Genomic DNA, 23,864 nt, shown 5'->3' with positions numbered 1-23,864 from the left:
TCTATTGGCTGATGTTGGGAGAGCTAGCCAGCCCAGTGCGGTGATTGGGTGGTGGACTGGTTTATGTCCAGGGGGCAGTCCACACCAGTCAGTCTGTAAAGGAGGACAGTTTATTGTGTTCATCAGCAAGACAGACACATGGCTTCATGCTGCCTTGTTGTGTGTTGCTCCCTCCTGGTCGTGGGTTTCTATGGAGCAGGTGAGATAAAATATGTAAATCAGTCTCTGTTGGATGGACTCTGCTGTGTTGTTAGAAAAGAGGTTTTAATTATTGTCTTTAAAACAATTCAACTAAGTAACTTGAACCTGTTTCTCTTTCTCTTCCAGATGCGTTTTTGCATTATTACCTGGCCACATGTGTGTTCACCTCCTCTGAGCTTCCTGACATAGAGTACATATACTCTCATTATTTCAATAAGATAGAATTTATCAGGTTTAACAGCACTGTGGGGAAGTTTGTTGGATACACTGAACTTGGTATCCGTAACGCAGAGCGCTGGAACAACGATCCTGCATTTCTGGCACAAAGGAGAGCTCAGAAAGAGACGTACTGCAAACCTAATATAGAGACAAGGTACCGAGCTGCACTGGATAAGACAGGTGAGCTGCTCTGCTATGATGACTATTACTACTACTGTTACTACTACTATTAGTAGTACTGTTATTATGACTATTACTACTACTGTTACTACTACTATTAGTAGTACTATAATTATGACTATTACTACTACTGTTACTACTACTATTAGTAGTACTATTATTATGACTATTACTACTACTGTTACTACTACTATTAGTAGTACTATAATTATGACTATTACTACTACTGTTACTACTACTATTAGTAGTACTATTATTATGACTATTACTACTACTGTTACTACTACTATTAGTAGTACTATTATTATGATTATTACTACTACTATTACTACTACTATTATTAGTACTATTATTATGCATGCATGTATCCGTGTGTGTAAGTGAGCGCGCGTGATTGTGAGTTGTGTGCGCGCGCGCGTCTGCGAGTTGTGTGTGTAGGTGTGCGCGCGTGTCTCTTCGCGCGCGTTTTTGTATGCGCGCGTGTGTGTCCGTGTGTGTGTGTGTGTTTGTGTGTGTGTGTGTTTGTGTGTGCGTGTGTGTGTGTGTATGTGTGCGCGCGTATGTAAGTTTGCGCGCCTGTTTGTGAGTTGTGTGTGCTCGCACTTCTGAGTTGTGTGTCGGTGTGCGCGGGTTTCTGTTTGCGCGCGCGCGTGTCCGTTTGTGTGTTTGTGTGTGTGTTTGTCACCGTGTGTGTGTGTGTGCGTGCGTGTCTGTGTTTTTCACCGTGTGTGCGTCTGTGTGTGTGTTTGTGTGTATCTGTGTGTAGGTGCGCGCGCGTTTGTGAGTTGTGTGCGCGCGTGCGTCTGTGAGTTGTGTGTGTCGGTGTGTGTGTGTGTCTGTGTGTGTGTGTGCGTGTGTCTGTATGTCTTTGTGTGTGTCTGTGTCTGTGTGCGTGTGTCTGTGTGTGTGTGTGTGTGTGTCTGTATGTGTGTCTGTGTGTGTGTGTCTCTGTGTGTGTGTTTGTGCGTGTGTGTGTGTGTGCGCGTTTGTGTGTGTCTGTGTGTGTGTGTGCATGTGTCTGTATGTCTGTGTGTGTGTCTGTGTGTCTTTGTGTGTCTGTGTGTGTGTGTGTGTGTTTGTGTGTGTGTGTGTGTATTATTGAACAATAGAACATGGTACATAAAACAGGTGTGTAGTATTACGGACACACATCAGGTTCAGTATCATTACACAACTACGTCAGAAGAACCCAATCAGGGTGTGAGACAGTCCCCGACATAAAGCAGCGCTGCCAGCAGGTATTAACGGGCTCCAAGCCCCCATGTATGTAAGTCGGGTCTGGCTGTCTGTAGGAGCCTCGCTAGTTGAGCTGTTTGCTTATTAGACGGATGCAAGTCTCAGTCTTAAAGAGCGACGGTGGTCGTAAAGCTGTCCGTCAAGATGGTGTATGAGGATGGTTGTGAACACAGCGCACAACTATTGATCATCTATGACGTCAACAAAGGATTATTGATGAACCCGGAACAGGTTATTAACATCGTGTGGGTTGGGGCTGGAAGAAAAACAACATATGTGTCTAAAAGAATATAATGACATGTAGGGATGAGGTGGGGAAATGAGTAGTATTAGGCTGTACATACTTGTCAACAATGTTGAGTGTTAAGTACTGAGTACTAACAGTGGAAGAGCGTGTAGTATCTGTTTTAGGAGAAGTACAATTCTAGTGTTCCCTCCCATGGACGAGGCAAGTGTGGGGCTGACAGGAGCGAAGAGGTTGTCTTCCACTAACTTCAGAGGGTTTCTTGGCAGCCTTGCAGTGAGTTATTCAGTAAAGTGGGAGAAATGCAGCCTGCTGGAAACCTTGTTCTGAGCTTCAGGGAACTTATTTGTGTTTTAATTAAACCTGCTGAAGTGGGAGTAGGAGGATATAATGAAGCATGAGTATGCTGCATCTGAGTTCAGCATCTATGCAGTGAATGCGTGAAGGCGTCATCAGGAAACTGAGATTAGTTCTTAACAGACGCAGCTAATGGCGGTGTCTGAGCCAGAGATGTGGAAGCAGAGGCTTATCTTACAGCTGCTATGGGTCATTCTGTGACTTGTTTGCTGATTCTGAAAGAAATGTGTAGTTATACTCCTGTAGTGCGTTGTGTAGCCGTGTCAAAGGGCAGTAGAGTGGACTTGGGGTGATAATGGTTTGCATTATAAAATGTCCTTTACTGAAGGGTGCTCACAAGAGTACATAGCTGCTAGCTGCAAAGCTTCAGTTTGATCACACTGACAGCCTACAAGTACACTGCTCAAAAAAATAAAGGGAACACATAAGCAATGCAATGTAGCTCCAAGTCAATCACATTTTTGAGATATCAACCTGTCCAGTTAGGAAGCAACACTGATTTGTGAATCAATTTCACCTTTTGGTAAATTGTCTAATTTCCACCAGGTGGAAATTAGACAATTTGCAAGACAACCCCTATAACAGGAATGGATTTGCAGGTGGTGGCCACAGACCATTTGCCTGTCCTCATCTTTTCTGGCCGATCTTTGGTTAGTTTTTCATTTTGCTAGTGCCCTCACCACTAGAGGTGGCGTGAGGCGGTATTTGCAACCTACAGAAGTTGCTCAGGTAGTGCAGCTCATCCAGGATGGCACATCAATGCGTGCTGTGGCAAGAAGATTTGATGTGTCTCCCAGCACAGTGTCCAGAGCATGGAGGAGGTACCAGGAGACAGGCCAGTACACCAGGAGACGTGAAGGGGGCTGCAGGAGGACAACAACCCCGCAGCAGGACCGCTATCTGGTCCTTTGTGCAAGGAGGAACAGGAGGAGCACTGCCGGAGCCCTACAAAACGACCTTCAACAGGCCACTAATGTGCAGGTTTCTGCTCAAACAGTGAGAAACAGAATGCATGAGGATGGTATGAGGGCCCGACGTCCACAATTGGGGCCTGTGCTCACAGCCCAACACCGTGCAGCCCGGTTGACCTTTGCCAGAGAACATCTTGGTTGGCAGATTCGCAATTGGCGCCCTGTGCTCTTCACAGATGAGAGCAGGTTCACACTGAACACATGTGACAGACGTGAGAGAGTCTGGAGACGCTGTGGAGAACGTTCTGCTGCCTGCAACATCCTCCAGCATGACCGGTTTGGCGGTGGGTCAGTGATGGTCTGGGGAGGCATATCCTTGGAGGGCCGCACAGACCTCTACGTGCTAGCCAGAGGTACCATGACTGCCATTAGGTACCGGGATGAGATCCTCAGACCCATTGTCAGACCATATGCTGGTGCAGTGGGCCCTGGGTTCCTGCTCATGCATGACAATGCTCGTCCTCATGTGGCCAGAGTGTGTCAGCAGTTCCTGTATGTCGAGGGCATTGATGCTATGGACTGGCCTGCACGTTCCCCAGACCTGAATCCAATTGAGCACCTCTGGGACATCATGTCTCGTACCATCCGCCAACGCGATGTCGCACCACAGACTGTCCAGGAGTTGACCGATGCCCTGATCCAGGTCTGGGAGGAGATCCCTCAGGAGACCATCCGTCGTCTCATCAGGAGCATGCCCAGACGTTGTAGGGAGTGCATACAGGCACGTGGAGGCCACACACACTACTGAGCCTCATTTTGAATCGTCTTGAGGAATTTCCACAGAAGTTGGATCAGCCTATGTTCTCATTTTCCACTTTGATTTTGAGTATGATTCTGAATCCAGACCTTAATGGGCTAATGATTTTGATTTCCATTGATCATTCTTAGGTTATTTTGCTCTAAACACATTCCTCTGTCTAATAAATAAAGATTTTCAGCTGAAATATTTCATTCATAGGAGGTCTATATTGTGTTTTTAGGTGTTCCCTTTATTTTTTTGAGCAGTATAGTTTGGATATATAATTTTAGCGCATTTCATGATTTTGCAGCATAGCGCCACCTAGTGGCCAATTAACAGTAAATAATGCACAGAACCTCAGGGCGTCATGACTTATTGGTGGACCAAGTTTCGTGTTAATCGGAGTTGCTGTGAAAAAGATCCGCCACCTTGAACCAATAGCATAGCTGCTGCTAAAGAGCTGCATGTTGTCCCTTATACTTTAAACGCTTATAACACAAAAACCGTCGCTGATAAACATCTGAACACATTCACACGTCATGCTGGTAGTGTCACGTGTCCTGTCAGATATTTTGGAATAGTTCGATCAAATATGCGTGAAAATAAAAAATATTAGGTATATTGTACACTGTACAGGCATATATTGTACATTGGTGTGGATGCATGTTTTGACCGATTAGAATGACCTTTGACCCCCTTGATATGTTCATTCTCCAGAATGTCTGTGGCGATGTTGGTAGCAATTGAATGAATCTGTGCAGAAATGTTTGTGTTTTATGATTTTTCATATTTTGAAAAATATAGAGTGACGGACTTCTGAATTGACCCTATGTTGCAGTGCAGCAAAGTGTTGGCATCACTTACTGGATCTGCTCACAACATCTCAGCTCTGTAGGATGTGCAGGGGATTTGGGGGACATTTTGGGGCATTTTTTAAGTTTCGCAGGTGAAATTAACATTTTTGTTATAAGCCACGCCCACTTATTAAATTATGACTAAATTGCATGTCTCAACTCCAGTATGAGCCTAGATTGTGCACCCCAAATTTCCTCCAAATCCATAGTGCCTATTATGAGATATAAACTTCTCCAATTTATAGCGCCCCCTACTGGACAAATGAAACGCACTTCATGGGTTAGGACCTTTCGACAATACGTCACATACGTCTAAAATTGGCCAATTAACAGTAAATAATGCACAGAGCCTCAGGGCGTCATGACTTATTGGTGGACCAAGTTTCGTGTTAATCGGAGTTGCTGTGAACAAGATCCGCCACCTTGAACCAATAGCATAGCTGCTGTTAAAGAGCTGCATGTTGTCCCTTATACTTTAAACGCTTATAACACAAAAACCGTCGCTGATAAACATCTGAACACATTCACACGTCATGCTGGTAGTGTCACGTGTCCTGTAAGATATTTTGGAATAGTTTGATCAAATATGTGTGAAAATAAAAAATATTAGGTATGTATCAACTCCAGTACGGTCCTAGATTGCGCACCCCAAATTTCATCCAAGTCCATGTTGCCAATTATGAGATATAAACTTCTCCAATTTATAGCGCCCCCTAATGGACAAATGAAACGCACTTCAGGAGTTAGGATCTTTTGACAATACGTGACATACGACTAAAATTTCAAGTTGATATGTCAATGCATTGATGAGTTATGGCACCGTCATGGAAAATCACCGTTTTTCAGTCAAGGTTCATTGATCTGTCAAATCAAAACCGAGCAACGGATCAAAATTCTTTCGACAACTTTTTTGCCTTGAGTGATTGTAGATGATGTGTGCCACGTTTCGTGTAAATCGATCGCACGGCCTAGGAGGAGTTCGGACAAGTAGTTTTGGCTATTTTCGCAAATTTGCGAAATGATATTACAGCAGAAATGGGCGTGGCCTATACCACGTGACTCAGCTATGCTCAGTGAATCTGTGCATGTAAAGGTTTTGCATGTCCGATGTACGGTTTGGGAGTTACACGCCAAAACGCGTTTACGTTCAAAATAGCGCCACCAACTGGTTGACAAGTGTCATGTTTTGCTTGTGGGGTAAGTGTGTAGTTCTGTACCAGGCCTCCAAAGGGTTTTGTAGAATCTGTTACGGTGTAGGCTGCAGTACCACTTTTACCAACGGAAAAATAAAAATAAAAATCTGAGCAGAAACAATAGGGGTCCCCAGCCCCTGGGGCTTGGACGCCTAATAAATGGTAACAACATAATACAAACAAAGAACAGACACACAACAAAACAGAAGGGGAGTACACGTGTACACATGTAAAGTAACAGACGGCTGTCAGGACACAAGTGTGGTAGTAGGTCAGCAGCTCGTTACTTGTGTTGTTGTTTCAAGGCTGAGAGGTTTAAGGAAAGACTCACTTCTTGGAGACAAGCAGGGATCTTAGGTAGTGATTTACACAACTCCTGTTTGTGAGTACACATGTTGCATCTACAGTAACACAATTAATCAGATGTTGAAGAGCACATCTTCTGGATGAAGACAGCAGCAGATCACGTGTCTCATGTTAAAGGAGGGACAGAGTCACGAGACTCCACACCAGTCCAACACTTATGGGACATTTCACCGTCACACAACAAGTGTGAGCGTGTTTGTGTGTTGTGTTACCAGAATCAACGGAATCTAGAACTTCCAGACCTCCTTCTGCTTCACTGCTGGACAGGACACATGTTTTAAGCTGGTGTGGTTTATTCTTCCAAATGACATTTAAGAAAGTTCTATTTGCTTCTGTGGCGGTAGAACCATAAACCAATAGAGACACAGATGGACCCACAAAGCGAGACAGGCCCTCTGCTTTGGAGAGGAGAACTCCTCCTAAAATAGAGAAACCCCTTCCAAGACCAATCCTGAAGACAGACTTGGTCTTTTTAATCTGTTGGAGAAATGGAGATGTTGTCTAGCTGTAAGATGTGTAGTTGTATATATTCCCAAATACCTAACGGACTCTTTTACCGGATGTTTCCAACTACACAATCGCTACAATCACGCACAGACAACATTCCACATGTGCACACATTTAGTCGCAGGTCCGAGGCCCTGGAACATTGGTTACCTGAGGTAACAGAGTTCCTCACGTGCTTCTTGTCCTTCAAAACAAAGTGGTGTCGTCTGCCAGTTGTGAGATTTTTAAGTCTCCACCAAAACCCGACATTCCTTCCAAACGTCCATCATTCACGATATTAACTGATAAGAATTCAGCCCCTCAAATAAATAAGGGAGGAGGAACAGGGCAGCCTTGGCTGAGCCCTCTGTTCATCTGGACTCTTTTACAGCTGTTAAAGTTCATCATAACAGAACTATTCATATCTTTGTAAAACATATTGACAATGCCAACAAAGTTATTCCCAAAGCCCAACGCCTCGACGGACTGTAACAGAACCGTGAGTTCAATCACGTCAAAGGCCTCATAGAAGTCTAGGAACAAAATAAGTGCTTCAGAATTTACTGCATCTGCATCATCCAGCAGATCTAGCATGAGTCTCATGTTACAGTAACGTGCCGGGTTTTCATGAGTCCTGTTTGAGGTCCGGCTATAACAGAGTCTAGTCCTCAATGCGGAGGGCTGGACTGAGGCGACTCACCGCAGAAGAGCCGTTTAACATGCTTTATTCCAGCGCTGCTAGGCACTGCCGTAAATCAGTTTATGGTAACTCCTCTGGGGGCCGCTGTCGTAATAATGTAAGCTAACCTACGACACATCAGTACAACCGCCAAGGTTGGACTACCCCGGGATTCCAACCCACGACCTTTCTGCTGTGAGGCGACTGCGCTGACCACTGCGCCACCATGTGGCCCCAAACATTATATACTCTGAGGATTAGCAACTCTACACATTTGACGTTGATTCAGAAAGTTAATTTCAAGCCCTGATGATGATGATGATGATGATAATAACGATGATGATAATAATAATAATTATTATTATTCTTTACCAGCTGAGCCCAGTGTGAGACTGACTTCAGTGAGGCCCCATAGTGGCCGACATCCGGCCATGCTGATGTGCAGTGTCTACAACTTCTACCCCAAATACATCAGTGTCACCTGGCTGAGAGACGGACAGCCGGTGACCTCTGACGTCACTTCCACCGATGAGCTGGCAAATGGTGATTGGTACTACCAGATCCACTCCTACCTGGAGTACACGCCCAGGTCAGAACACTTAGACTCAATACCGAATGGACCGGTCCAAATACATACACAACACTTTAACACTACACACTCACGCACACACACACACGCACGCACACACACACGCACACGCACGCACACACACACACACACACACACACAATGACTGGAAAACAAAGCACAAAGTGATGGTTTAAGGTGGAACGTGTCTCCTCAGTGTCTGCTCTGTAGACACCAGCTGTATGTTTAAGGTGGAACGTGTCTCCTCAGTGTCTGCTCTGTAGACACCAGCTGTATATTTAAGGTGGGATGCGTGGCTCTTTACAGGTGAGATCCCAGATGGACGACAGAGTATTTATTGTGTATTAATACCGTGTTTTAAACTGGGCTGATGTTTAGTATCAGACTCGAATAGTTTCTGTGCAGACAGACAGGAAAGTACAGACTTACCTCATCCAATCACATCACGTCTTATTTATTGTTGATATGTTGTTTATTTCCTGTGTTTTCTTCTTCTTCACTTATTTCATCTCAGGTCTGGAGAGAAGATCACCTGCATGGTGGAACACGCCAGTTTCCCCTCTCCTAAGAAAGTGGACTGGAGTGAGTATCTATGTGTGTCTCTGTCCATGGATAGGTGATGAAGACATAGAGAGACAGGTCAACATGCAGATGTGTCTATAGATAGAGACATGTGTCTGTCTCTCCAGATCCCTCCATGTCACAATCAGACAGAAACAAGATCGCCATCGGAGCGTCAGGTCTGCTTCTGGGCTTGATTTTGTCTTTGGCAGGTCTGATCTACTACAAGAGGAAGGCCAGAGGTCAGTAACACTAGATCAGTCCAGACCAGGTTTACACTGGTTCACATCAGTCCACATATACACACTACACTACAATACCACTACAATATAATACCACTACATATACACAGTACACTATAATACCACTACATATACGCAGTATACTGCATCACTACATTATAATACAAACACATATAAACAGTACACTATGTATCACTACGCTATATCATATCAGTACATATAGACTATACACTATACATATACATAGACAGTACACTATACATATCAGTACTTATAGACAGTACACTATACATATACATAGACAGTATACTATACATATACATAGACAGTACACTATACATATCAGTACTTATAGACAGTACACTGTACATATTAGTACATATAGACAGTACACTATACATATAGACAGTATACTATACATATCAGTACACATGTACAGTACACTGTACACATTAGTACTTATAGATAGTTGAAGAAACAATAGTTAAGTTGGGTGTCATCAGTACTTGAAGTGGGCCAGACTTGTTTGGTTGTATTTCAGTCTCTTCACTCTTCACCACTTTTCTTATCGTTGGTCTTTTTTAACAGGGCGTGTTCTGGTTCCAACCAGCTGAAGCAGGAAGTGACGCTTCTTCCTCGTTGGTTGTTTTGGTGGCAGTCCAGTGTGTGTCGCTTTCACCTGAAGGTTTTCTCCCAGGTTGTCAGTGCTGCCCCCTGCTGGATCTCATTGCCTCCTGCTCGTATTCTTACTAATGCTCTACAGATTCTGATGTCATAGACATATAAAGAGTAGACGCCGCATCGACCGCTGCTGCCTATTGGCGCTGACGAGCCGTGGGGCCGCCATCTTGGACCGGTCACCCGCTCCACTCAGTGTAATGTGTTTGGCAGGCGCAATGAACTGTCAGCGCAGTTAATCAATCATAACTCGCTGAATACCAAACTGATTTCCACGCCTTTTTTGTTGCTGAAAACGTCATACATGTAGCTATGATACAGGACACATGGTTTGACGTATTTTAATGTTCATAGTTGGCTTGACAGTAATAGAATATTCTGATATATGATATATGTGATGTATGATAGGTAGCTACCGTATTGTTCTGAATATAAGACGGGGTTTTTACCCTGGAAATACGTATGAAAAAGTGGGGGTCGTCTTACATTCGAGGTCTAGACTGTTGAATGTCAATATACATTCTCACTCAGTCAGATTTGTTTCAAGACCGTTCTAAAATTGGACCACTTCGATAGTTAATGCAGTTATTGAAATGTTGAAATGGTTATTTTTTCACTAGGAGATGGATAGTCTCAATAGACTACAGTTTATTTTCATTTGTATGCTATTTAAATACCATGAGTCATTCATTTACAAATGTATTTACATTTTTCTATTTAAATGTGACAATTTCATCTAAAATATATTGAAAACATAATTTTATTTAAAAGCTGTTAAACAGACTACCTTGTTTTATTCAATGTGTTTCAAAAAGTATTTTTCCAAAAATTAGTCTTGAAAAAGGGGGGGTCGTCTTATAATCAGGGTCGTCTTATATTCGGAACAATACGGTATTTAGCAAAACACAGTATGTGTGTGTATGTATATATGTATATGTGTGTGTGTGTGTATATATATATATATATATATATATATATATATGTGTGTGTGTGTGTGTGTGTGTGTATATATATATATATATATATACATACACACACAGACACACAAGGTAAAATATGATAGAGAGGCAGAAGCAGACAGTGGCAGTAAAGTCAGCTATTTTAATAAGTTGAAGAAACAATATATGATTAGGCTATATAAATATATAAACAATATATGAACACATTATATATCTACAGTATATATAACAACAATATATGTTATATATCAGAGAAAATGAAAATATATATAAATCCCCGCCCCAAACCATATTTACACATGTACAAAGTTGCTTACATAGGTGACCAGTACATTACACACAATGGACAAACGTAAACACTGACAACAACACAAAATATTTACATGTGAGTGTAGGAAGTATACAGTGTGTGTATGTGTATAATAAAGGGGTATAATCCTGTAATAATATCGTAATTATATCCAATAGTATGATGTAATAATAAAAAATAAATACTGATATACATATATGTTTTAAAGAGAGATAAATATATAAACAATGTAGGGGAAAGAATAAAAGTTGCTAGTTAAAGTTTGACATGAAACCCCTAAAACCCTTGAAAGAGACCTGTTCTGCAGAGTTTCTTTCTCGTGCTCCCTCTCTGCAGGTCAAGAGAGGTGAGTTTTGCAATGTGGTGCCACCGTATGTTCAATCTTACTTGAGAAAAGTAATCCCCCGAGCCCTGTTTTCCACGGTCCGTCGATTGGAGCAGGAATATGCTGAACAGTGTTCTGCCATCTTTCTCAGTCGTGTCGTGTATTCTGCTGCTAGGCAACTCGTAGGATGACCGGTCCAAGATGGCGGCCGTATTTCTCGCGCCCCAACAGCCAATGCGGCGTCTACTCTTTATATGTCTATGTATGCACCGCTACTATCCTTCGCGGACCTTCTTGTAAAATACAAGATTAATATTGACACACTCTGTTCCTTTTGTGGCAATGTGGATGAAACCATATGTCATTTATTTTGGGATTGTACCTACTCTCATGTTTTTTGGATTGATCTAAATAATCTCATAAATAACAAAATTGACTCTTCTTGTAAACTGGACATCCAACATGTTTTATTTGGTCTGTCACAAAATGAGGAAATAAGTTCAGAAAACAATGTATATTATCAACCTTCTATTAATATTTGCTAAATTTCATATTCATTGTACCAAATTTGCACACCAGCGTCCAAACATTAGTGTATTCAAAGCACTTATTTCATCCTATTTAGAATCTTTAAAAGAATGTATGAACCCTAAAGCCAGCAAAACCAGAAGACTATGTGAAGAATATAATTTAACTTAAAACCTGTATCTCGAGCTTTTTTATTTTGTCTTTTCTTTTCTTTTTTTATGGATATGTACATTTTAATTTTGAAATAATTTATATTTTTGTAACTACTTTTTGTCCTATTGTGATGTAATATTTTCTTGTTTATATGTTTTGTTCAATAAAAAAAATACTATCCTTCGCGGACTTCCATATCCCAAGATGCTTTGCGCGCCGCTGCTCCGCCCCTTCTCCTCACCAACAACAAATAAAGATAAATAAATAATGGGCGGCGGACGAATGTCTGTTCAAAGCACCGAGCAAGATTTCCCTTATAAATGTAAGTACTGGGTTTCTACTCATTTGAAACCCAGATATGTTAAACTTCAGGGGAGCTTAAAAGCTCAAAATGTCTGTTAAGATACGTGAGGTTAGTATTGCTTCCATGTAGCCACCTAGCATGCTAGCCGACGGCTCGATGTGAGGCCTCAGTTTCAGCTTTGAACTGAAGCCTTATAACGCTTCACTTTCCCATGTTCCACTTTACAAGCTGGACTCATATCTAAGATGATCGGGACATTTTATAGACTATTGATACTTCATATTATCTACATCAATGCACCAAGATGAACTAATGTCAGGTTAAGTTGTGAGTCCTGCCTTATTTCCAGACTGTAAAACCGTTAAGTGTAGTTAAACGTTTTAATTATGATGAATGTAGTCCATAAGAAGCCTTGTGTCTGGTGACATAACACACAACATGCTTTACATGGCAGCTTGTTTAAGGCAGCAAGGAACAAACTGAGCAGTTCATCCCACTCCGTGAAGACAACCAGCAACTGTTTACTGGAGCCAGAATGAGAGACAGGCGTTGATTGGTTGTTGTTCTTTGTGTGGGTATTAATTGTTATGAATAAGTTTATTGTGCAAAACGTTAGATGTTTTATAAATTAAAACATTGTTACTTTGTTATATGTGTTATCTATTCTTTTTACTATTTACAACTAAAGTACAACCATTTATAAAAGGGTTAACAAACATTTCACGGGCAACAAAGGACTGAATTTTTTCTTTTATTATAATTAATAATTAAGCGACAGTCTTAAAATGTACAACTATTCACAAATTAGGGGGAACAAACTTTGCTGAGCAGAGGACGGTCCCCAGAGTTTGTTTGGGGGTGCATGTTGTCTTGTACTTTATAGTACTGATATTAGTCATGAATGGACCGGAGACCAAGGCATAACGTTGACCTTTTACTAGGCATGTCTTCAAGTCCCAACACTTGCGCATGCGCGCTCATTACATATCAAAACCTGCTCACTACATCTCCCCCTTTTACACTGATACTTTCAGGATCTTTACAGAACAATTAAATCACATGTTAATAAAGCCTAATGCTGATTTTACCAACAAGGCAGGGGAACAGCTGGCACCTTAAACCTCTCTGTAAACGTGAGCATATGTAGACTGGTTAAATGAACTTCACATCTCACATCTCATATCTAGACACACATTTCACATCTCATATCTAGACACACATTTCACATCTCATATCTAGACACACATTTCACATCTCATATCTAGACACACATTTCACATCTCATATCTAGACACACATTTCACATCTCATATCTAGACACACATTTCACATCTCATATCTAGACACACATTTCACATCTCATTTTCATTTTCTTTTTTTTTAACCTATGAATATATCAAGACAAGTACATAACCTAACTGAGAGGTAGGGTAGACTACCTGATCCTCCCTGTTGTGGTATGGAGGTTATTCTGCTCCGTGTATACTCACAACACTAAACTACAAATTCAGTCTTTTAACAGGCTTGACTGCCCTGCCGACTCTGGTGTGTAGTCCAGAGTCCGGCTGGCTTCCAGACGGTGAAGGCACTACTCTCAAATGAGAACGGTTTCTTCGGAGACTGCCTGTTGAGGTTTGGATCACGTATGAACGTGGTGTCCCTGCTGATCCAGAGACGACTCCTGTGTGTGGAACATTCCGTATCCAAACTCTCTGACCTGGCTGGAGTGGTGGTGTCTCCCGTGCTCTATGTCGTCTGTTGTGTCCTTCAGCCTGTTGTCTTTTAAGCTCCTGGTCTTTCAACTCAAAAGCTCTCAAGTCTGGCCATGCTGGTTTGAGAGTGCGTGGACACACCGGAAGGGGTGTTTGGATGTTGCGCCCCATCAGGAGCTGTGCCGGTGATACTCCATGGGCAAGAGGAGTTGCTCTGTACACCATAAGCGCTTTGTGAGGGTCCTCACTCTTCTGCAACAAGGATTTCACAGTCTTTACTGCACGTTCAGCTTCCCCATTGGTTTGCGGGTAACGGGGGCTACTGGTAACATGTTGAAAATTGTAATCTTTAGCAAAATCTGCGAACTCTGCAGTAGCAAACTGCGGTCCCTTGTCTGTGACGAGTGTATCCAGCACCCCGTGGCGGCTAAAGATGACTTTTATTTTCACAATCACAGCTGTTGCTGAAGTGCTTGTTAAATTGGCAACCTCAATGTATCTTGAATAGTAATCGATGACTATGAATGAATACTGACCCTTCTTCCACTCAAATAAGTCAGCTGGTAGCCGTTCCCATGGGCATGATGGCAAGGGTGTGGTCATCAGAGGTTCGGTGGCATTTTGACTCTCTTTAGCACAAATTTCACACTGACGTACCTTCTCTCTGATCTGTTTTGTCAGCCCAGGCCACCACACTGCTTCATGGGCCCTGGCCATGCATTTCACCATTCCCTGGTGAATTTTGTCCAAGATGTCCTGTTGCATGCTTGCTGGAATCAGTCTTCTCTTTCCTTTCATCAACAGGCCATCCACCATCAACAGGTCGTCGTTTCTGTATTGCCAGAAAGGCTTTAACTGTGGCGCAGAACTGCTTCTTTCCCATCCTGTGTGGATCAGGGAGGACAGCTGCTTACACACTGGATCTTCTTCTTGTGCTCTTCTTATTTGTAGCAACTTCTCAGGTGAGGCCGGGAGTTGCTGAATGACCTCATTGAGTTGAGCTGTGATGTCGTTCTGAAGCACAAGGTCTTCCTCTGTTGTAGTACGCTGGAGTGGAGCTCTTGATAGAGCATCAGCTGCAATAAGATTTTTCCGTGGTACATGTACAATTGAGTAGGAAAAACGTAGAAGTCTCAATCTGAAGCGTATTATACGAGGCGGGACGTCATCCAGCGGCCTTGAGCTGAGAAGACTGATTAACGGTTTGTGGTCGGTTCACATCACAAAGTGTAGGCCCAGGAGGTAGGTCTGAAATCTTTTGCAAGCCCAGGTGACAGCAAGGGCCTCCTTTTCAATTTGGGCATATCTGTTCTCTGTTTCAGTCATGCTGCGAGATATGAAAGCCACTGGCCTCCAGTCTCCAGGTTCTTGAAGCTGAGATAAGACCCTTCCTAATTCGTAAGACGATGCGTCTGCTGACACCCTGGTCGGTTTCTCTGGACTGTACTGGCAAGGACAGTAGATGAGCTGAGCTCGTTTTTCACCTTTTCAAAGGCACACTGCTGCGCTGCTCCCCACATCCACATGTTTTCTGCTTTCAGGAGTTCTCTGATTGGCCCAGTGAGCTCTGCGATGTTAGGGGAGAATTTCCCCACATAGTTGACCATCCCCATGAAGCGTTTTACGTCAGCCACAACTTTGGGTGGTGGCATCTCTCTAATTGCGCTAATCTTCTCAGGATCTGCTTGTATGCCCTCTGAACTGACGTGTCCGAGAAATTTGACCTGCTTCACTGCGAACTGACATTTGTCATTCAGAGTTAGGCCCCGCTGCTGCAGTCTTTGCAACACTTGATGCACCCTGTCATCATGCTCTTTGGGCGTGGCACCGAACACCAGGATGTCATCCGCATGACACAAAGTTCCTTCTAGGCCATCAAGCGTCTGCGTTAAACGCTTCTGAAAGTGTTCTTGTGCGGATGATATTCCAAAGGGAAGCCGATTAAAACAATAACGGCCAAATGGTGTGATGAAGGTGGTGGGTGGGGCTGAATCTTTGTGCAAAGGCACCTGCCAAAAACCGGCAGTGGCATCCAGCTGGGAAAAAATCCTAGCTCCAGCTAGCTTAGCTAGCGTCTCATCAACAGCTGGAAGAATATGTCGCTCCCTGCACACATTTTCGTGCAGGCCGGTTAGGTCGAAACATATTCTAATTTTTCCATTAGGTTTTGGTACTACGACCATTCCTGAGCACCACTCTGTAGCTTCCTCTATGGGAGAAATAACGCCCATTTCCTCCATCCTTTTTAACTCTTCTTGAACTTTTCCTCTTAAGGGCAATGGCACACGGCGTAACACAGCGAGGGCAAAGGGAGTGGCATTTTCTTTTAATTTAATTTTGTATTCTCCCTCTAGCTTACCTAAGCCTGTGAAAACTGGGATATTGTTCTTTGTAGCTTGCCTCAGCTGCTGTGATAGCTTGCACAGGGCTGAGCAGGCAGAGGTCTTGTATCGCTGGTAAGCCAAGCAAAGGAGTCACTAACCCTGGCACAACATACACCTGCTGCTTCGCTACAATTCCACTGTGACTAATATCCGCAGCAACATGTCCCTTCACCTCTATGGGAGAGTTACTTGGTCCACACAGTCTTTTGGTTGTCAGTAGCCGCTTTCCATGTCGCTTTTGTGAATACAAATGTGCCGGGATAGCTGTCACTGCAGCGCCGTGTCCAACTTGAACGTCATCTGCTGACCATTCACTGCAACCGATTTCTGCCAGAATGTGTTGGATCTTGTACAATTCACTGTGCCCAGGAACAATGTCTCTACGCTTTCATCCAAGTCATTTTCCTTAATTTCTTCCACTCTCATTTTCGTTTTACAAACAGTGGCAATATGCCCCCTTTTCTTACATTTCCTGCACTCAGCAGTGCGCGCGGGACATGCATTGAACAAATTTTCATGTGTCTTCCCACATCTGCCACATTTAGTATTTGCATTATTTTGCCCTCTTTCCTTTGGTTTAAAACCACTTTTTCCGTGTGGAGAGTATTTCTGTTTGAACTTGAATCTAACTGCGTCCATGTTTGCCTCTGTGCCATCTGTGCTACTCTGTCTCAATGCAGGCTGTTTCTTTTTAATTTCCTCACTTTGGCGGATTTGTGTGACAGCTTTCATGAGAGTCAACTCAGAATCTAGCTGTAACTTCTCTGCAAGTCCATGGTCTCTGGTACCTACCACAAGGCGGTCTCTGATCATCTCGTCTTGGAGAAGTCCATACTGACCATGCTCAGCCAGTTGATGCACAGCAGTAATAACGCTTCAGCCGTCTCACCAGGCTCCTGGCTACGTTTGTTGAATTTAGCTCTTTCCTAGATCACATTATGCTTGCATATGAGATGTTTATGAACGCTTGCTTTACTTGGTCCTACTTTGTCTTGTCCTCCTCCGTCAGTGCTGACGTGTTCAGAACGTCCTCCGCCATGTCTCCCATAGACCCAAGAGTAATCGTGACGTAAGGATAAGGTGACGCAACCAGAAAATCCACCGAAGGCTAGACCGTCCCATTTAACAATCGTTAACGCGGTATACGGAGGAGCCTCCGGAGGATTCGGCTTCGTAGACCGCGCAGGCTGCACCCTCCGAATGATGCAGACCCTGAATTGGGACACAGCTAAGAAGGTGAGTATCAAATTAAAACAGGAAGCACGAGACAAGGAAACAAGAGGAGACAAAAACAATGACTCAGATGGACTGTGACAAGTTCTGAAAACCCCTAAGTATGTGAATCCTGAAGTAGACCACGATAATGGAAAGTCCAGCAAGTTTGGTGTGTTCTCATCACACCCAAGTGGCATAGCCACTGATTTGTTCAAATGTATCTTGTATCCTGAAAGATGATGTATGACTGACATGATAGGAGGGATGGATTCCTGTAGATCAGCAACAACCAATAAGACGTCATCCCTATACAGACCAATCTTCTATGTAGTAAGTCCGATTGAATTCCTGTTAAATTAGGGTGGCTCCTAATAGCCCCGGCGAGTGGTTCAATGGTTAATGGAAAAAATAAGTGGGACTAGAGTCCCCTTGACGTGTAGACCTACCCAACAGGAATTCTGGTGATCCCGTGCCATTAACCACCACACTGGCCCTCGGTGAATGGTGCATCAACTTCATCAAGTTGATTCAGTCCCTGCCAAGGAAAAACGTCCCATGGTACTAAATAAGGTAAGGCAACTTATTTTACCAAAGGCCCTTTCCGCATCAAGCGAAATAACAAGACCTTGCTTTTGATAGATTTTCGCATATTGGATAATGATGAGTCTACTACTACTACTTTCGGCTTCTCCCGTTAGGGGTCGCCACAGCGGATCATCCGTTTCCATTTCTTCCTGTCTTCTGCGTCTTCCTCTGTCACACCAGCCACCTGCGTGTCTTCCCTCACCACATCCATAAACCTCATCTTTGGCCTTCCTCTTCTCCTCTTCCCTGGCAACGCCATATTCAGTATCCTTCTCCCAATATACTCAGCATCTCTCCTCCACACATGTCCAATCCATCTCAATCTTGCCTCTCTTGCTTTGTCTCCAAACCGTCCAACCTGAGCGGCCCCTCTAATATAATCGTTCCTAATCCTGTCCTTCTTCGTTACTCCCAGTGAAAATCTTAGCATCTTCAACGCTGCCACCTCCAGCTCTGCCTCATGTCTTTTCGTCAGTGCCAATGTCTCCAAACCATATAACATAGCTGGTCTCGCAACCATCTTGTAAACCTTCCCTTTAACTCTTGCTGGTACCCTTCTGTCGCAAATCACTCCTGACATACTTCTCCACCCACTCCACCCTGCCTGCACTCTCTTTTTCACCTCTCTACTGCACTCCCCGTTACTTTGGACGGTTGACCCCAAGTATTTAAACTCAAATGCCTTTGTCACCTCCACTCCTTGCATCCTGACCATTCCACTGTCCTCTCTCTCATTCACGCATAGGTATTCTGTCTTGCTCCTACTGACTTTCCTTCCTCTTCTCTCCAGTGCATACCTCCACCTCTCCAGGCTCTCCTCAACCTGCACCCTACTCTCGCTACAGATCACAATGTCATCCGCGAACATCATCGTCCATGGAGACTCCTGCCTGATCTTGTCCGTCAACCTGTCCATCACCATTGCAAACAAGAAAGGGCTCAGAGCCGATCCTTGATGTAATCCCCCCTCCACCTTGAACCCATCTGTCATTCCAACCGCACACCTCACCATTGTCACACTTCCCTCATACATATCCTGCACCACTCCTACATACTTCTCTGCAACTCCTGACTTCCTCATACAATACCACACCTCCTCTCTCGGCACTCTGTCATAAGCTTTCTCTAAATCTACAAAGACACAATGCAACTCTTTCTGGCCTTCTTTATACTTCTCCATCAACATTCTCAAAGCAAACATCGCATCTGTGGTGCTCTTTCGTGGCATGAAACCATACTGCTGCTCGCTGATCATCACCTCTCCTCTTAACCTAGCTTCTATCACTCTTTCCCAAAACTTCATGCTGTGGCTGATCAACTTTATACCTCTGTAGTTATAAAGTTAGAATAGAATAGAATATTGGATAATGATGAGTAATTTCCTCATATTGGTCCGAGACACCCTATTTTCAATGAAGCTTGTTTAATCACCTTCAATTATAAGAGGAAGAAACCAAGTCGGATCAGCAATAGTTTGGAAAACATTCAGCTATCATTTGTTAAACTAATGGGGCAATATGAACCACCGGCATCTGGGGTTAAGAATCGCCGATATGTTTGCAACATACAAGGTGGGGGGAGGAGAGAGACTCGTTCTTTCCTTTCACCATGTTCCTCACTGACTGCACCAAGTCCAGCAGGGAAGAAGTCCACGTGTGGTGCACAACAGGAATTTTCATAGACCTGTGTAACTTCATGGTTTTGTGTGCTTTAAGCATGTTGTCCAGCAGCTCAGTGGAGTTTGGTGCTCTGTAGTTGCCAAGGAAATCCCCCACAACATCCTGAAACGCCTTCCATGCTGTTTTCCCTGGCCCACTAGCAGATCTTCTACCTCCCTGTCACTGAGGACCTGTCTGACTTGTGGACCAACACAAAGGCCTTCCTTCATCTTGGCACCAGTTATTCTTGGAAACATCTGTCTCAGATAGTGAAGTCCATCACCTCCTTTGTTCCCTGCTTTCACAACATGTCCCATCAGTCTGGGTTTTAGATGAGGAGGCAGAAATATCTGTGTTGGGGTGACAAGTGGTTTATGCCCCACACTTTCTGCCCTGGAGTAAAATGCTTACGGAGCGGCCCGGTCTTTTTAACGTGATGTGAAAGGTTTCTGTAATGTGAAGGTTGCACGAACTGGCAAGTGGGCGTTCCTTTTACTTAGGGGGCGTGTCTTGTGCCTTACGTCCCTGTCTGGCAGTCCGCAGACAGGTACTGTTGAATAAAAACGCAGACTTCTTTCACAGTAGCCAATACGACGCAGGGTAACGAAGTGGCGCTCTAGTACTGCGAGAGAATACTCGCGAACACGAGTTTTACTCAGTACCATCTAAAGGACGACAGATAGACGTCCGTCCAGACGTTGTGCTGGACGCCCAGCAGAGCTTAAAAACCCAACAGCACGTCTGCGGACTGAAGGACAGGGGCGTAACGTACAAGACACGCCCCCAAAGTACAAGACACCCCCCCAAAATAAAAGAAACGCCTACTAGCGGTTACAGCGATGCATTACATCTGACAGTGACGGTCTCAAAGCAAAACTCTGGGCTGATGGATCCCAGCGGCAGGAAGGAGGGTTTTCCCAGCAGGGTAGAACTCGGTTACTCGGGAAGGTGGTGGTCAGTAGCCAGTTTGAATTGGAAACGGCATTCCATGTAGGGGTCCACTTCGAGGAAGACCCAGGAAGTGTGGGAGAAATTCAATCTGCCAGTTAACCTGAGAACACATCTTGGGATTCCGCAGGAGTGGGAAAAACTAACTGGACAAAGACACCCGGCTCACTTTTGCTGCCCGGCTGTAATAAGGGTGAGCAGTAAAAGTACAGCTCGAACATCAGCTATGTAGTATATAATGCATAGTTAGCAATTTAACAGGCTAAGCTAACCCCTGTCCCTTCCTTTGTAGCACTCTAGTCATGTATAGAAATCAGTTCAGCAGTGTACTGCACTCTGCACTGTACCAAAGCCTCTGACTCGTTAGTACACATCCATTCCTCGGGTTTGGGACAAGTGAGACACAGTCCCTGACTAGCCGGTATGCAAACCACAGCAACCACAAGGTTGATAAATCCATTTTAATGGAAAATGTAAAACCCTTTAGAACTTCAATGTACAAAGCATGTAACACTTGCACCTTAAAATCTGAAATTGAAGCAAGCCATGTTTTAAAAAAATACCTCAGTGAATGTATATATGTATATATGTACACAACATAGTTTTTCATTTTTGTATCATTTACTTCAAAAGTTCACTATGGTAACTTTTTAACCAAAGAGAAACAAGACAGGTTTCTTAAATAAATTACATTATGTTGTATAAATGCCTTAACTTTACAGTGAATACCGTTTTAATAAAATGCTGAAGTGTATAAGCCTTGTAGGTCTTCTTGTCTTTACATAATACAACTTTACACCGTCTTTACAATAGTTTGGCAGTTCATTTTCATAAAAAGTATTTTATGGCATGAGGACAGTAGAGCTCAGCAACACTTCCCAAAGTTACAGGCATTAGCTGGTGTGTGTCCTCCATCACAGTAGAGCCGTATCACAACTGAAAACCATGTGGCAAAAAACACAACTGTACAAGTCACATTTACATCAATGTTTTTAGCTCAATAACATTGAAATATCAAAACTATGAAATAAATACATCAGAGGAAAAAATACTCCGTATGAAAAGAGCCAAGAACAAACACAACAGGAGGGAAACGACAACAGACCAACTACTCAGACACACGAACAAATGAGAACAGGGACGCTGTTTGCTTGCGGACTGAAAGAGCTTTCATGAAGAGTTCTGACATGTTCTGCTTTGTGTGTTAAACGTCTTGACGCATGCGCAGCAACCCAGCTTAGAAAACCACAGAAGGTTGAGTCAGTCCATCTGGACACAGCGTTTACCATAGGCAGATGTCTGACAGATGTTTTACAGATGTCTGACAGGTACTAGATGATGAAACGTATCGGTCGATAAAGGTGTCCAGATGAACTGATTCAGCGTTTGATAGCTTTAAACGTTTTTCAGGGTTTAATCATTGTAAAAATCACAGTTGTTCTCCTGCTGCTGCTGCTGCTGCTGCTGCTGCTGCTGCTGCTGCTGGTGATGCTGCGGTGATCAGCCAAGTCTGAGACTTATCTGTGGACCACGAGCACAGACTTGAAATAAGCGTAGCACATTAAAAACACTAGCTGACAACTTACCCAGAACAGCTTACAACAAGAGAGCAGAAAGAGATTTCATGCCTTGCTCAAGGACACATGGACTGATAGACCTGGGGCCACCTACTTGCATCTCCCTCAGTACTCCAGCATCCTGCGAGGCTCATTTCCACCTACGCCTGCCCTATGAGGAACATCCCGCTACCACCAGCCTGTGTGGTACAAACTGAAATACTATTGGTCTTCATTAGAGTAATAGTGCCAAGTTGCTTTTAATGCTTGTTGGGCTTCTCTCCACCCCGCTGAGAAGAGGACATTGAGGACATAATGGCACATGCCATGAAACACAAAATATAGTGGTTTCTAATAAGGCTAGCCACTTCAGTCTTAAGCCCTCATCTCTTTACCGGATTTCCTCTCGACCGACTGATTTTCTGAGCCCATTAAAACAGAGAAACCATAAAATTATCGTAGAAAGCACAAGGCTGTCTGTCCCACAGGCCCACAGGCCTTCTGCTCCAAGTCTGCTTGGCACTGAAGGTTTGGGATGATGTGAACCACCATCACAGTTACTGTATTTGTCCATCCATGCATATTCTCAGGTCACATGATGTGTTTGCTGTTGGGTCATGTGACGAAGCCATTGTGACTAGGCCTTCTTGACCACATCACTTCATTTCTGGAAAAGAATGCCTCAAATGCCTTTCTCCTCATATGACCTCACCTCAGGTCATGAGGTCGGTGTTGAAGGTTCCACGACAAAGTCCCAAATGACATGACATAGTTCCAGAACAGCTACAGTTTTACATTACATGACCAAGTGCCAACTCACAGCACCTGCTGAGCCGGCTGACCAGGAGCAGGCAGTGAAGGTGACATGCCGATGGTGGTTTCATCCCCTTTTTCAGAAACAACTTGTTTTTTTTGCAACCAGCTACAAGGATCCCAGCAATGACCCCTGTGGACCTCTGAGGAGGAGAGGGTTGAGGAAGATGGGGTGTCATGAGTTCTCGTCTTCCCCGGCTCCTTCAGCACTGGCCCGCTTCAGGGAGGTCACCACCTCCTTCACACAGTGGTACAAAATGTTTTTCACCTGGGCAGAAAGAGGGAGAGAAGAGAGGTTAAAGATGGACGTCTGGGAGGCAGAGGTCCTTCTTCACACTCCACATCATCAAAGTTCAAACTTCCTAGAAAGAATTCCCCAAATCATTTCTTGGCTGAATTTGAGTTGTTTTTAAAATTGGGAGTGCCTGCTAATGAGGCTGTGCAACAATGTAGGCTGTATCACACAGTACCTCCAAGTCTTTACAATATGTATATTGAATGTGGGTCAATGTACAACATCTTGTTATAATTACCTACAGGTAAGAAGACTGTCTGTATGGACAGGCAATGTTTGATGGGATGCTACCATAGATTACCATGTTACCACAGAATGATGCCA

At 43.7% G+C, this 23,864-nt stretch overlaps 2 protein-coding genes across 3 annotated transcripts in view; one reads left to right on the top strand and one right to left on the bottom strand.

The window, feature by feature from the left end:
• Positions 1 to 314: 314 nt before the first annotated feature.
• LOC130127767 (H-2 class II histocompatibility antigen, E-S beta chain-like) lies at positions 315 to 9,731 on the top strand (the record flags this gene model as incomplete). Its single annotated transcript, XM_056297490.1, has 5 exons — positions 315 to 600; positions 8,101 to 8,314; positions 8,829 to 8,896; positions 9,004 to 9,117; positions 9,706 to 9,731. Coding segments are annotated over 5 exons (708 nt in total), but the record flags the coding sequence as incomplete, so codon positions are not given.
• A 12,610-nt stretch (positions 9,732 to 22,341) lies between these two features.
• jmjd1cb (jumonji domain containing 1Cb) overlaps positions 22,342 to 23,864 on the bottom strand; it is a 336,498-nt gene continuing 334,975 nt past the window's right edge. For both annotated transcript variants that reach the window (XM_056296610.1, XM_056296611.1), the window contains one exon: positions 22,342 to 23,513. In XM_056296610.1, coding sequence (XP_056152585.1) covers positions 23,421 to 23,513 — 93 coding nt within the window. In that variant the 3' untranslated portion in view covers positions 22,342 to 23,420. The remainder of the gene's footprint in view (positions 23,514 to 23,864) is intronic.

Source organism: Lampris incognitus, chromosome 17 (assembly GCF_029633865.1).
Source record: "Lampris incognitus isolate fLamInc1 chromosome 17, fLamInc1.hap2, whole genome shotgun sequence".
In the NCBI taxonomy this organism is placed as follows: Eukaryota; Metazoa; Chordata; class Actinopteri; order Lampriformes; family Lampridae; genus Lampris; species Lampris incognitus.
Note: the sequence above shows the minus strand (reverse complement) of the source record. Positions and strands in the feature narration are given on the sequence as shown.